The 15,488-nt window shown below is 42.7% G+C and overlaps 1 protein-coding gene across 1 annotated transcript in view; it reads left to right on the top strand.

Annotated features, from left to right (window-relative positions):
• Nucleotides 1-15,488, top strand: part of GALNT10 (polypeptide N-acetylgalactosaminyltransferase 10) — a 78,432-nt gene that overhangs the window by 26,074 nt on the left and 36,870 nt on the right. Inside the window, exons 2-3 of the mRNA XM_074552202.1 lie at nucleotides 11,235-11,337; nucleotides 12,231-12,369. Coding sequence (XP_074408303.1) covers nucleotides 11,235-11,337; nucleotides 12,231-12,369 — 242 coding nt within the window. The remainder of the gene's footprint in view (nucleotides 1-11,234; nucleotides 11,338-12,230; nucleotides 12,370-15,488) is intronic.

Genomic DNA, 15,488 nt, shown 5'->3' with positions numbered 1-15,488 from the left:
TCATCAGCATCCATTATTTTGCATTTTCCTGCGTGTGATGTTTTTGTAAATATCTCAGGATGAAATTAGCTTTTTTTAAACAGCAGGACAGGGTTCCATACAGTCATGATGATAGAACAGCTGCTGAACAGCTGCATAAAAAATCATTGAAGTCTCACATTTGTGCAGCTAATGTCTTCTTTACCCTTTGAATTGTATCCTAAATTTTTGATGCTTTTTTCTGTGGCCAGGACTGCTTTTGAATTTTAATTCCATTCTCCAGTTAGCGACATCAGCAGATTTAACAAGCTTGTTTTCCATTCCAGGATTGAAATCAATAGATAATTTCACAGGGTCTAGAAAGATTCTGTCAAAGATTATTTTGACACATGACCTGAATGTTTGCATCAGAATTTGTAAGTTTTGATTAGATTTGAGTGAATTCCAATCTGGATATTAACAATAACAAGACTCAGCATGCTCAGTTTTACATCACTGAGTGACACCTCTCTTTTCTCTCCTGTCTGCCTGGTCTGCTTGTTTCTTCCCTTTTAATCCTGACAGTGCTGTAGTTAGCAGCAGTTTGTCACTTTAAAGATGACATCCAGAAGTGATTTGTCACCTTTTAGACATATACAATGTTTTGGTGTCTGCATCCCCATCCCTGCTCTTCCTCAATTCCCCAGGAGTGTTCAGCATCTTTCAGTTATTGCAAATACAATCTGCCTTCCACAGGCAGCCTAACACTGCCAACCAGCTTCTTCCCACACCCAATTAATTTGGTTTTCCAGCCACTTTTTCCCCTATTACAGGCTCAGTGGTCACTACTGAGGGCATCTCTAGAAGGGACTTGATCCTTCCCTGTCCTTGGTTCAGCCTCACCTCACCCCAGGCTGCAGGCATGGACAGTTCAGCCTTGGGGTGGCATAAAGATGCGTGATATTCCCAATTCCAGTGTGATATTCCCAGTTCCTTGCAGTGTTTGAAAAAAGGGCTGGAGTGAAGCCTCGTGAGCAGCTTGCTGGGGAGAGGAGTATGAGCCTTGGGAAGTGTGAGGAGATGATGCACAGGGTGCCCAACAGTGCTGCGGGGAGCTGTGCCAGCTCTCCCTGTGGGGAAGGGGTGCCAGACATTCTCCCTGGCTGGGTGCTGTGCTTGGCACTCAGCTTTTAGCTGCTCACAGCCCTCTGAACATCACTATAAATGTAAATTATTTTTAAGGTGCTCAGCTCTTGTCCATGGGATAACCTTCCCTGAATGGTTCCTGGTGGGTTTTTTAATCCAGAATTCTGTGATACGTGTGTTCTCTGTCATTTTTGCCACCCATCAGTGGTGACCTGGTCTCCTAGAAGAGATTGATGATTGAATTTGGGATTTTTGTGCACTCTGATCTTTAAGAATTTGGGAATTTACATTTGCTGGGTGAGCAGCAGTTAAATAAATAACTCCTTGGGAAGAAGAGCCCTGTTCAATGTTCCTTTTCAGTGCTGATGTTTTCAGTTTAACATTTAACATAACACTGTCAGGAAGCAGCAGGTTTGCCAGGAAGGTGGTAAGGAATTCACTCTAAAATCTTTAAACAGCTAAAAGGGAAATAGGAGTATTCTGTTGATGAAAGCCAGAAAATTGTGGTATTTCTGCATTGCTGTTAAGAAAAAGCTGTGCTGAGGGTGATGCTGTTGGTGGGGATCAGGGAGCAAATCTGTTTTAGAGCACCACCTGAAGTAATACTAAAAGTTTATTGAAAACAATGATTTTTTTTCCCTAAACTAAAGCTGTTAGAGTGGTTGTTGATTTCCCAATGTCTGCAAGGCAAGTGAGCAGTGTCAGCACTGAAGGCACTGTGGAAAATCAAACAGAAAAATGCTTGTGGTTCTTTTTGCTTTGTTGTAGAGGAGCTGTATGGTTCAAGATGTGTGTAAGTGTTATGTAGGCAGATTAATTGTTCCTGGTAGCAGGAGATAAATGGGGGAAGAATGCACTCTGAAAATATCTGTAGGCCTCTTGATGGCTCAAGCTCTCCCTAAAATCCTTTTGGCTGAGTATTTATTGTGCACCTGTCTGCGTTTCCAGGGGCAGTTTAGGGTTAAGCTGAGCAAGGTGAGCTGGCAGAGCAGCTCTGGGGATCATTCCTGTGGTGGTGGGTGCTGTTCATAGATGTTCTGCCATTCTCTGCTTTTGGGTCTGACTTTTCCACAGATGACAGTCAGATTCTGCCTCCTCTCAAATATCTGTCTAGAGATACTTCATTAATTTTATGTAACTCCTAATGATGGGTCAAGGCTCAAGGAAAAATACCTAAAATACAGATTTTTTTAATTTTTTTTTTCCTAGTAGCTTTCAAAATTCAGAGGAGAAACAGTTTCTAAGCATGATATGCAGCTTGCTGTGGGAAGCACTGTGCTGACATAAAACACATTCTCAGTACCTGGCACACAACAAAGTGGCAGCTACAGTTCTTATTCCAGTTTTTGAGTCATATCTGTCATGTAGGTTTTGTATGGCTTGAATATATTTTTCCATAGCACTGAACATTGGACTTTTTTTACCTTTTTGCATATTTCTGAAGAGCAGTATTAACCTTTCTGAAGCCAGTGTACTGTGTTTGCTGACCAGTCTTTGCCCTTCACCAGGCATCAAACCTTCCTTAGCGTGACCTTGAATTTTGTTTGTGTAAGTTTGGCAGCAGCCCAGTTTCCATGAGGAAAGGTAAATATCTGATCTACACTGTCAGCTGTTGCAGACTGCAGCAGCTCTCTCAGGCTTATGGATGCCTTATGGTGCTCTGCCTGCTTTTTTGGGCAAAATCCTGAGCTTTTCTGTTTACTATTATGAACTATAACTGTTGGCAAGCTTTCAAACTGCCTCGCTCATCTTACCTCAGAAAACATGTTCTAGTGCAGTCTCACTTGTGCCTTTATCACAAAGTGCAGAGTGTCCTGGTAGGGTACTTTGCACATTGGTAAGTCCCCAAAATTAAGTGTTTTTCTCTTGAAATGTCTGTCTCTATGGAAAATGCTTAGCATTCTCCTTTTGCATGTCTAGCAGCTAGATTTTTTTTTCCTGTCCTTGCTTTAGTGATTATTGAAGCATTAGCAGCCTTATTTTTTTTATAATTTGATTTCTTTTTTCATATCAGTTATGCCAGTTCATACCAGGGTTTCCCAAGGACCCAATCAGGTGGATTCCACTGAATGAAAGGCACAAATTACCATGTTTTATCATTCAAATAGTAATAAATGTTGTACATTTTTCCCTGTAAGCTGAACAGGTCAAATTTGCAGTTACAGGTTTGCCAGGTCCACATACGTGCAGCACCACCTGAGTTGTCATCTGGTATTGGTTGAGTGCTGGGAATTTCACCTCTGTGTAGTATTTATGTGTTGAGAACATTCAGGATGCTATTTTGATGTATTTTTAATGAGATTTCTGCTAATATTATACAAGGTTTGCTTCTATATTTGTGTATTAAATATTTGGAAGTTGTGTTCATCTGAGCAGTCCTTTATTGGCTTAACATTCCTATAATCTGATCTGGAGTTTATATAGTACAGGGAATTCACCAAAATGGTGGAATTAATAGGTTTTGTGTCCTGCATCTTTATTAAATCTTAATACAGATTATTCACCTATTTTTTGCATATGCAGCATAATCTGTAAGTCTTCCTGGAAAGTCAGATTTCAGAAACAGTGCTCAAAATTTTGCCTTTGTAGGAAGCCACTGCACCTTGTGGGCTGTTCAGCTGGGTTAAATGGAGTGTGGGTATCTGCAGACACGTGCCAGGTTCTGCTTCAAATGGTCAAAACCAGCTTGCTCCCTCCTTCTATATGCAAGGCTGTATTTTAGACAGCTTCAGATAGCACTAGATTCTGTGCAAAACAAAATGCATCTCTCTGGATTTCATGCCCTTAGCTTCTGCCAGGAGTTCAGTGCTAAAGCAGCCCTTGGACGTGTGATAAAACACTAAATGTGCCCTGGTTCCTTGGGAGAACTCATCCAGTTTTATGTTTCCAGCAGAAAGGGAAGGTGGGAGGGGGGGGAAGTTTAATCTCATTTGGAATGGCAGTTGAGAGATGACTTTGTCTGCATCTTCATTTTGTGTGTTTATTGTCCAAGCCCCTCCTGCTGTTGTACCTCAGGCACGGTGAGGAGGGGGCTGTCTCCATCAACCAGAGCCTACCAAGGGTATGAAATACTCTTTGGGAATTTTATAGGGTGTTGCTGTGTCTTAGAGCAAGGTAAAAGAATTATTCCTATTGCTTGAGGGGAAAACAGGGTGGTTTACCCCAGCTAAATGCCTGCAGGAGCTTTTTCCAGGGTGCTCAGCAGATTCCTGAAGCTCAGTGTGGGAGGTGGAGCAGTTCTGGAGATGGAGAGGGCTGTAAACGTTTTAGTGAGCAGAAAAGATGAGAAAGCTCTTGTGGGCAAATGAATTCTAAAACTAGGCCAGCTGGGGTTTTAACAGCTGAAAGGAAAGTCTGAGAGTGAAACTGCTGTGCTATCACAAGATGTGCTTAAATTCAGGGAGGAGAATGCTGCTTGGTGCTCTGTGCTGACCTTGGAAGGGGCTGTGCCTCTGCAGGCCTGGGCTGAATTAGTCAAACTAAGTTCAGAACAGCAGACATCACAAAACTACAATATTATATCTAAAGGTAAGCAAAGAACAAAGAGTGAGGTGTTTGGCAGAGATGGATGACTAAGCTGGATGTCATATCACTGTCCTCAGCTGATGTCTGCAGACTTTAATCCACTGATGATCCAGGACTTTTTACAAGATGATTTTTTTTTTTTTGTGCTAAGGGATTTTCAGCTGTTGATGTTGAATAAAACTTGTTAACCAAAGGAATTTAAAGGGAGAGGAGGAGTTTCAGTTCAGACAAGTACTGTTCTAGCACTTGATCCAAAACCCTTACTGCATTAAAAAGCAGAGTCAGCTGAAAGCAGCAGGCTGTCCCATCCACTGAGTGTTCTGCAAGGAACATATTCTTTAATAACTACAGCTCCCAGATGTCCCTGGGTGTTCTGCACCAAAGGCTCTGCTTTGTGCCTGTCTGCACTGATCCCCTCAGCTGGTTCTGGTCCAGCTGTGGTTTCATTCTCTGACACAGGGTGAGGACTGATCCAGGAGTGCCCACACCTATCTGGGGCTCTGCTGCTGAAGGAATCAGGATATTTCCATGCTCCAAAGCCTGGCCTCCTCAAAAACAAAGCAGAAACCTGAATTTCAGTATTACTGGTGTTGCAGCTGGGAAAGAAAATGATGGCCAAGGTATAGCATTCTGCAGGAAGAATTCAGGTCTGGTTAAAACCTGTTGCTTATGTGAGTCCCAGCAAGCTGTGAAGATGAACTTGGCTTTTTTGTCTTTGAAAGCATTTAAAAATGCTGCATGATGGGGTACCATTTAGTCCTGCGTGTCCTTATAATAGTTCCTGAAATGTTGGAGGTATGAATTATGTTAATGTACCTTTTAAATTTTTTATGGACTGAAATAGCTTCAAAAATTAACCTTCTGAAAACACTTGGGTAGATCACACAACAGGCTTTTAGCAGCCTTTTTTCCAGTAGTGTGCTGCCTCCTGTTCCAGTAAATGAGGAGTTTTGATTGACTGAGGTTATGCTCAGCTTCCTGACCCAGGAGCAGCCTCCAGCTGATGTTGGTGATATTTTTATTTTTCATTAGCTCATCTGAAAGTCTCAGCTGTTTTCCTGCCAGTGAAAAGGATGGAGTCTGTTTGTGCTGCGTGAGTGCTGTACCAGTTTGTTGTTCAACACTTGCTGATAGAGCTCTGGCAAACCAAAAAAAGAGAATTTAATTTCTTCATGGTGCAATAACACTTGCTATCTATTTATTTATGAAAGGGTTACTTACATTTGGCATTAAAACCTGAGTTTGCTGCAGTGAGAGGGAGGATTCCTCCTGTTTTCTCCTAGACCTGGTTTCCTGAAACACTTCAGGTCCTGCAGGTTTTGGAAGACTGGAGGGAATCTGCCTGTGGATGTTTTCTCTTTCTGCTTTGCCATGTCACAGAATGTGACAACGGGGTTGTTCCCAGGTGTGTGCTCTTGAGTGTTCCACTGAGTTCACCTCAGGTTGCAAATTCCTTTAATAAGCAGAGGAATTGCTCTTATTTGCTGCTTTCCCTCTCCCTATTATTTTCCTTGAATTATTTTGGCATCTTCAATGTCTTTTTTCAGGATATAAGTGCAAGACAGACTTGCTGAGGTGCTGGGATAAGTGAAGAGATCAGGAATGAAGCAGTTGCCCTGTTTGACACAATCTCCAAAAATCATGGGTCTGATTATTGTTCCTTGATTTGAAAGAAAATAATAAATCAGCAAAGCAAGTGTTTGGAGAGGTTTGAGATCAGTACAGCATTATGGTTAACATAAATGCTTCAGCAAATCTTTTTTCCTCATGTGTAGAAAACTCTTGGCTTATGTCTCGATCTGCACTTTTTTTTTTCCCTTTTATTTTGGCTGCAGCCAGACACACTAAATAGTGATTAAACAAAAAATTAAAATTCTGTTTTTGTGCATTTGGCGTTTGAACGCTGATCAATTGCTTTGGCGGCGTGTTCAGTAGCAGTGTGGTAGACAACAGAAGGGCCTTATTTACAGCAATCTGTCTAAATCCATTTTCAGTGTATTGCTTAATATGCCTTTCTACTTTAGTTCATTTTCAGTTTTTAAAAAATGAAGGCTGGAAACAAGCAGGAGAGCGGTTTAAGATATTGCTGGAGAAGTAATCACTCCTTAGTGGTAAACAACTTTCAGTTCTTAAGGGAAAGAAAATGTGCTTGAGCTGAAATAGAACTTATGGGCTTGTTGGAGGAGTTACTGGATGGAATTCAATGGTGCACTTATATAGCCTGAGTGGATAATCATAATGAAACCTTCATGCTTTAAAATCTGATTTTTACGTGTTGTTTGCAATTGACCATTTAAAAAAACAGCAATATTTTTGCAAAATGGGAAGCTAACACAGAGCTGTTACAGAGCAGAAGTGAAAATTGCTGACCTCTTTTGTAGGGATGGAAATCCACGTCCATAATGTGAATTTACCCTAACCATGCAGAATTGACAGCTCCAATGTTCAAACAATGGTCACTGCATTCCATAGATAAAATGCACATAAAGGGGGATTTGGTGGAGGGTTTGGACAAAAATGTTCTACCTCCTGCTATGCAGTTAGAGTTAATGAGAAATTAGGATGAGAGTGTAAATTGAGATGAAATACAGCATTACATGTATGACATAACTCCCCATAAATGAAATGCTTGTTTAAGAGTTAAAGAAAAAGTCAATCCTAGGAAACTTGCTGTGTTTTGCAGATTGCTCCGATATCACGGTCTAGAGCATTTGTTGAAGGAGTATCATCAAGTTATGTAATTTGCATAATTGAGTCAAATCCCATGCAACATCCCTGAAGGAAACCACTAAAAAAAGCAACATTCTGGTCTCTGTATGCTGTGTCTGGATTTCTAGAGCCTCAGACATCTTTTACAAATAGGGGGCTGGGGGAAGAAAGCAAGAAAGAAGGAGAGGAGCTTCCAAAATCCCATCAATGTCAGCAACCTGCCCATTTTTAAGAGAGACTTTGAGGACATATGTGCCCATCCTTCTCTGCCCGTGGTGGCACCGTGCCTGCAGCCTTACACACAGCTCTGCTCAGAGGGATGGCATCAGATAACTGCAGGCAGGCAGGGGGAAGGCAAATGCTTTATAGTTCACACTGACTGTTTTTGGTGGTCTGCTGAAATTAAGTTGGGTGTTGAAAGTCAGAAATACAGCACTGATCTGGCTGCTGCAGCTGCACCTTCCCTCCAGGGCTGTGTGGATGGTGAGGGCTGGCAAGGTCACCGAGGCAAAGACACTGATGTTCCTTTTCTAGCACTGAAAGTCACTTCAAAATTAATGTTTAGACACTGTTGACAGAACTTGTCAGTGACTCACAGCAGACTTTTCAGGTGTTTTATCAGCGACCTGCAAAACCAGTGTAAGCATTGTGTGTTTGCTTGCAAAGGATACAGTAAGAAATATTCCAACCTCTTAACATTTACCCAGGCTGAATTAAATGTAATGGAGAACTCCAGTGTTGGATGAACTAAGGTAACTTCTCTGCCAAAAACCAAAAAAAGCTGCAGAATGCAGCATGTCTGCCATGACCTGGAACTGTCTACCCTTCAGGATTCTAAAAGCGACTTGGAGGTTTATGTGCACCCAGCAGAGGTTCAGGTTGTGCTTGTCCTGTGTGAATAGCACAGCTTGGTGTGAGCTGTACAGGGCAGGAGCACTATGAGCAGTGCAGGCAGAGGAGCTGGGAATGACTCACCATGCACAGTCCTCATTTCATTCTGTCAGTGCCAGCATCAAGAAGTGTTGATCCTTGTAAGTCTCCAGACTGAGAGCAGTACAGAGCCTGTTCCCAGCACTTCAGCATCAATAACTCTCACTCTGGGCACCTCTGAAGTCCCACACTGCAGTTCAGAGAGGTCTGGATAACTGATGCTTGTGCTTCATCATTTTCCCTCTTGCTTAATTTTAAAGTTTACAAATTACTGACATGTGTGGCCCTGACAGGGTTAGCTTAACCCAGCTCACAGATGCTTTTGTGTGTAAATTTATCTAAGACTGAGAGAAATACATCCATGTGCTTGACTTTCTACTGTCCATGTGTCTGGTTGGTGCAGTGGGTAATGCAGTAGCAGTCTCTGATTTTGTTTTCCGTTTTTGTTTTCCTTTATTTTCACAGCCCTGGAGGATGGTGTGCTGCTGCCTGCTTTCCTTCTATCTCAGGGTTTAAATTGCTTGCATTAGGTTGTTGCTTGCTCTGAGGATGTTTACATGCACATTGCTGACCCCTCTGAATAATGGCTTGAAGCTGTGCAGAAAATTTACTTCCCTGTACACATTATCCTGCACTGAGCACACAAACACAAGGAGCAGCCAGCCCAGAGCCTGGGGCTGCACACACTGAGCAGGGAGGGCTGTGAGTGCTTTTTAATGGCTTTTGGGCTGCTGCTGTGCTGGGACAGCTGTGTGAGGGTGAGAGATGTCCCTCCTGAGCCAGCCCAGTGCTGTGGCCTCCCTCAGAGGGGTCTGGAGATGTTGGTGTGCATCCTTTGGGGTGTATTTCCAACTTCTCTACTGGGAGCTGTTGTGGAGGACAGCTCCAGATCCATCCCCTGTGCATTTCAGTGTGTTTCAGAAGGAATGTGTCCTGGTTGTGTCCCAGCTGGCAGCTCACTCCTGCAGTAGGGTGGGGGTGAGAGCTGGCAGAGTTAGAAGTGAGAAAACTCATGGGTTGAGAGAGTTGAAAAAGTAAAGCAAAAATCCCACAAAGCAAAACAAACCAGGGAATCCATTCCTTAGCACAGGCAGGTGTTCAGCCTTCCTCAGGAAAGCAGGGAAGATAAATGTCATCACTGCAAAAACCCTGCTTCCTCCTCTTCCCCAGCTTTATGCACTCAGTGTGGCACCACATGGTTGGGATGTCCCTGGGGACAGCTGTCCTGCCTGTGTCCCCTCCCTGCTTCCCATGCTCTGCCACCTTCCTCTCTGAGGGCAAAGCAAAAAAGCCGCAGCTCTGGCTAAACCCTGCCCCAAAAACATCCCTGTTTTATCAACACTTTCCTGTACAAAGCAAAGTCACAGCCCCATAGCAGCTCCTGTGGAGAAAATTAACTCTACCCCAGCCAAACCAGCACAGAGAGAAGTCCCCACGAGTGCCTGCAGCTATGGACAGGGATGTTTTCAGAGGTGCCTCTGCAATTCCAGTTTAAGTTGCCCAGGTCTCAGAAAGAGATGAGATTTAAGCCCCCTTAGCAATGCTCTGTTAGGTTGGATTTTGCTGTTTGCTGGTGGATCTGGGTTTTTCTCTTTTTTTTCTCCAGGTTGCCTCCATTCCCTGCTCACATTGTCTGGGTTTGATTTGGGGTGCAGTGGGTGTTGTGAGGTTCAGGGTTGCCCTGTGTGTTCTTCCCCCTGGACACTCTGGCCATGCTCTCCTCTGCAGGGGTGGGTGGGGTTTCCACAGAAACAGCTTTTAAGGGATTTTCACACTTTTAATCCCAGCAAATGGCAGGAGGGACAGTGGCATTGTCAGTGATTCTCCTGGTGTGTGCTTTCAGTCCAGAACACTACAAACAAGAGACAAAGAGACCTAAAATATAAAAATTTCAGACCTGCCAGTTGTTCCTGTGCCCAGTATGATCCTTGTGCAGAAGGCTAGTGCTCAGAAAGTTGGCAAAACTCTCCTGGCAAGGAGGTGCTCTGGTCTGGGAGAGCTTTCCAGGACTTTTCCTGGCAGAGGAGGAGACTGGTCAGTGAGCTGGCCTGGCAAAGAATTGTTCTTGTAAAACAGAGGCAAAAATTTCACAGCATGGCAGTGTGCTCTGGTGTGGGTTATTTGGTGGGAGTGATTAGAAGGGATGGCATTATTACCAGGCAGGAATTTGCAGGAGAACAGTGGTGTTAAATAGGACAGCTGGAAAACCACAAGGCAGGTTAAGCAAATTAGTTTGATATTTCTGTGTGGTGAGTCCAGGTGAGCCCTTCCATGGCAGGAGTGTGTGGTTTTTCACCAGCTCAGCTGCTGTGGGGCTGCACTGGCCTTCCCCTGCATGATGTGAATCAATATCAGGCTTTTGCAGTGCCTCTCATGACTCCTCTTCCCTTCAGCAAATGTGAGTCTCCATCCTGAGCAGTCAGAGGGGAACTGGAGACACTGGATTTCTGGGGATCTTCATTTGCTGACTTGTTTTCAAAGCACCCCTGGCTTGAATTTCAGGAACAACACAATGAAATAGAATCTCTAATTGGGGTCAGCAGCAAGAGTCTTAATAAATGACCTTTTAAATCTTATTTTGATTTTATTCAGGTGTGGTAGTGTCTCATTAATAATGATCCTGCAGTAGGTCTCCTAGTACATCCTATTTAATTAACAAAAAGGCTGTAAGATGTATTGGAGGTTTTCAAAATGAAAATGGGAGTTTTTAATAGATTCTCTGATTAAGAAATAATGTTCTGTATATGTGATGGTGCCTGGAAAAATATCACTTAACAGACACAGATAAAGTTCTGAGACAAGCAAAACTCACTTCCTCCCTCACCCCTTTTAGGCCAAAAGCCACTTGCTTGTGATGATCTTACCCTAAGGGAGATATTTAATTTCCTCTTACAGGAAGGGGAGGCTGCTGAGGAAAGGTTTCATTTGTTGTGTATTTATTACATATCCAGTTTTTTGTTTAAAAGGCACCATATGTGAGGCAAAAGAAAGACGCTTACTTTGCTGATGGACAAAGGAAAAAGGACTGGCACAACAAAGAAGCCATAAGGAGGGACTCGGAGCGTGTAGGTATGTAAGATTGCTATAAAAGCGTTTTAATACAGATTGTAACTTTGATTTTATTTGGTAGGCTGAGTGTAGAACAATGTGTTCAACTTTAGGGTCAAGGTGATGTTCTTGACATGATACAGGATTAAATTAAATTAAAGTTCATAAATTGTAATTAACGCCAATTAATCTGGTTATCTTTTAACTGTGTTAATCCCAGTTAAATTCCTTTTTCCTCGACTCCACAATAACTATTTTGAGGTGCAAATGCATCACTTAAATCTTGGTGGTTTTATGACAGGTGGAGAATTGATTTATTAAAAAATTACCCGCCTCCCTCAAAAAAGCATGCATGTACCTCTCCCAGAAATAGGAAATCCACAAAGAAAGAATAAGAAAAAAATTCTGGACTATAACATTCATTCAAGTCCATTCCACAGTTCTGGGGTTTGTCGTGCATTGCAAATAAGGCTCATTTTGAATGTCACAGCTTTACAGTGATGTGTTTGCAAGGGCTCTGCCCCTCAGTGCAAGAGCACAAATCCATCTGTGCTGACAATTCCAACAGTGCTGAGATATTCAAACCACATGGATTCTTCCCACTGTGAAACAAAAGGCATTCTGGAGATCTTCCACAGCATTGCCAAAACCCCTTCATCTGTTTCTGGTGTTAGGAGGGAAGATTTTTACCTTGGATTTGCACAGCTGAGTGGTTTGTAGCAAAACTGCTTATCAGATAAAACTGTTAAATTGACATGGTTGACCTAGTGCTAAATGACACAGAGCACAAAACTCATAAAGTAATGTTCAAAGGACTCTAAGATGCTCTTTTTTTCTGCTGTATGGATTGGTTTCTGGCCCGTTAAGCACTAATTAGCAGCAATGATCTGTATTTACTTTCTGTCTATCCACAGGAAATGGAGAACAGGGAAAACCTTACCCAATGACTGATGCAGAGCGAGTGGACCAGGCATACAGGGAAAATGGCTTTAATATCTTTGTGAGTGATAAAATTTCTCTGAATCGTTCCCTTCCAGACATCAGGCATCCAAAGTGAGTATACACTTTGCATTTCTAGGAGTGAAGCTTTGCAAAGCCCTAAATTACCACCTCTACAGGAATGTGTTCTTTTTTATTATGGACTCTTGTACCTTTGTTCATAAAATCCAATCTTTGCACAGCTGGGTCCTGGTATTTCCTTAATAAAGGACGGTGTATAGTAATTTCAGTGGGAAATAGAAGAGATCAAATCTGGGGGAAAAATCGTTTTTTGATTTCAAAAGACTTAAAATTACCACAAACTTGCAACCCTGCTCATAAGAAATCTTTAATGTAACCCTGAGGTTCCACTTATGTTGGCCACTAGCTGGAAATGACTGTGGAATGCTCAGGAGCAGAAAAAGATGTGAGCAGCTTCACTCAACTATGTATGAAGAATTTTACCAGGTGTATGGATTATTTTTGTGGACATCTTCCTCATAAAAGCCTCCTCAGGGTTTACAAGTAGAAACAAGTTCCAATTGAATACTGACTTTAGAATTCATCTGGTTTTGGACATGATGCTGTGGGATTCTGTTGAACTGGATTTTGGTCAAACCAGAAGTTTTTCTCTTGTTGCAAAAGTGCGTCAGTTAGGGTTTAGCCCCTGTTTATACAAAGCTGAGAGGTTTTTAAATACTGTTTGTGAAGTTCTTAATCTGAAAGCATTGTTAGACATTTGAATCTAAGATTCTTTTGTGTAAAGCTGTGTTTATCACAGTTTAATAAATCTGAATTCAACATCTACTTTATTCACGAGATACAAGTTCCAGAAGTCAGGTTTTATAATTTGTTAACTGCACAATTGAAATATTACCTCTTCAGCTGTCACAGCAAACTAATCAAATACACTGGCTTGACACTCTTTCTCAATATAAACACATAAAAAAGGTAGCGAGTGTAGCTCCATAAATATTTTAGCATGCAGCTGAAATGTTTAAACATAGAGATAAATCAGGTAACTGAAGATGTTTTTGGATAGGCCAATTTTCAAGTTCTAGGAAACACATTTTGAGTTTACTAACCTAAATTCTACCTGGCTTCCATTTACAGAGTCTGCCTTGGGCTCTGGGAACTTAAACATCAGATAATGCCAGTATTTTGTTATCTGAGGGTTTAATGGGTTACCTCACATGCTCCAGTGTTTCCTGAAATTGCCAACTCAGTGTTGCTAATTCTGCTATTTAAACTTTTGTAGAATATTTAAATTTTTTTTAATTTACAATTTTTTGAAAATTGCAATTTTTCAAAACGTCTAACTCCTGCCTCAGATAAAATTAACAAGTGAAGTGTCTGGGACAACTTAATCTGTGATTGATGTGCTGCTGCAGTGGTTTGCTTGTTGCTTGACAAATCCTTTCCCCCAGCACAGCAAACTGTAATTGTGGGGGACTTGAGGAGTGGATAAACAGCACAGTGCCTGAAGGGTGATGGGATTAGCTGGGCAGGGTTGCCCATAGTGGGGATGTGCAGAGAAGAATTCACAGCTGGAAAGATCTGCTGTGCATTCTCTATGCCCATTAAAAAGATATACATGAAATGGTGTGGTTTGTGTTACTGGAGAGGTTGGTGAGGGCAGTTTATAACAAAGTTAGGCTGAGACCCAGCCATAAAGTTACAAGTCCATAAAGAGTATTGCAGAAAGAAGGGAGCTGTGTTTTAGAGCCCCTTACATGCAGTGAGGAGTGTGAGGAGAAGGTGTGCTGGGGGAAAATGCATCATCTGCCTTGCCCTGAGCTTTGGGGCCACACCTGGGCTTCTCCCCAGTGGCTTTCCTGGCTGGGGAAGGGCGCAGAAGCAGCTGATGTGTGAGATGGTTTGTGTGGATTTAAATATACCAACCAGTGTGTCTGCTTTCTGTTAATTGTGGGACTCAGGGAGCCGGGGCACAGCATGTACTGGATCTGCCTGGTGCACACATACAATTGTTTGTTTCAACAGTCATGTCTTCCCCTGATAACAGTTCCTTTAGGCTCCTCTAGGGTTTTTAATATTAAATACTAATTTTGCAGGTCTTGTAAAGCAATTGTAGATACAGTAGCTGGAGGGAAGCAATTTCTCTCCATGCTTAATGGTTAAACTTAATAGCTAAAGTTTTCCACTTGTTTAAGTTAGCCAGAAAATGAGTATTCCAGTGCAAGAAGAGTTAGAAACAATTCAAGGGCTCTTGGTTCATATTGGAGCAGAACTGTAGCTAGTAGCTGTTGGAAGAAGGTTAGGGTGGCAATGCCAAGGACTGGATGAAAGCAATCCCTGCAGCTTCAGTTTGCATCTTGCATCTGTGCATTGCAGCCACAGCCTGCAGGCTCTTGGCAGCACCCCAGGACAATTCATTACACCCAGAATAAGTCACTGTCCTCTCACACAGGCACCAGGGTAACTTCCTGTAGGCACAGATGTATTGAGCTTGTATAACATAGGTACATCCTTCTCTGTGCCCTGGGAAAGGTACCAGGATAAAGCTGCCAGAGCTGCTCTCATCCCTGTCTGTCCTTCCGGGGGCCAGGGCAGGGAATTGCTGCCTGTGTGCATGGGATTGTGCACAGTGACAGCCCCCAGGGCAGAGTGACAGCCTGGGGGCTGTGCAAGGGACAGGGAGCAGTGTGGGACCTCCCTGCCCTGCTCCTGGGCACAGGGCAGCTTGTTCGTGGTACCCCCACACACCTCCATTCACACAGCACACGCTGGTTTGTTCTGGACATGGGGCTCCAAGGATGGAATACATTTTTGACCCCTAATGAAAAGCTACTGAGTGGTTTTTAACTACTTTGGGTCACTGTGTGGCTTTAGAGGTTACCTGTTTAACCAGGTGTAAATTCCACTTATGGCCACGCCTGCAGGAAAGTAAACACTGCACTTCATACTGCAGAATTTTATTAATGAAACCACCTCGAAACCAACCCTACAAGGCAAGAGTTTGTTACCCCTCTTTCAAAAGTAAGAAAATTAATGCACTCTGCATCATTTTGAGGAGTAAAGAAGTTTACTAAATTTACTTTATTAAGTTGCTTACAGGTAATTATTATGGAAGTGCTGGTGTGTTTTGGAGTGTCAGGTGTGTTCTGGCAGCACCTTTTGACTTGCCCTGTGTGTGTCCAGCTGCAAGAACAAGCTGTACCTGGAGAAGCTGCCCA

The sequence above is a fragment of the Zonotrichia albicollis genome, chromosome 15 (genome assembly GCF_047830755.1).
Source record: "Zonotrichia albicollis isolate bZonAlb1 chromosome 15, bZonAlb1.hap1, whole genome shotgun sequence".
Taxonomy (NCBI): Eukaryota; Metazoa; Chordata; class Aves; order Passeriformes; family Passerellidae; genus Zonotrichia; species Zonotrichia albicollis.
Note: the sequence above shows the minus strand (reverse complement) of the source record. Positions and strands in the feature narration are given on the sequence as shown.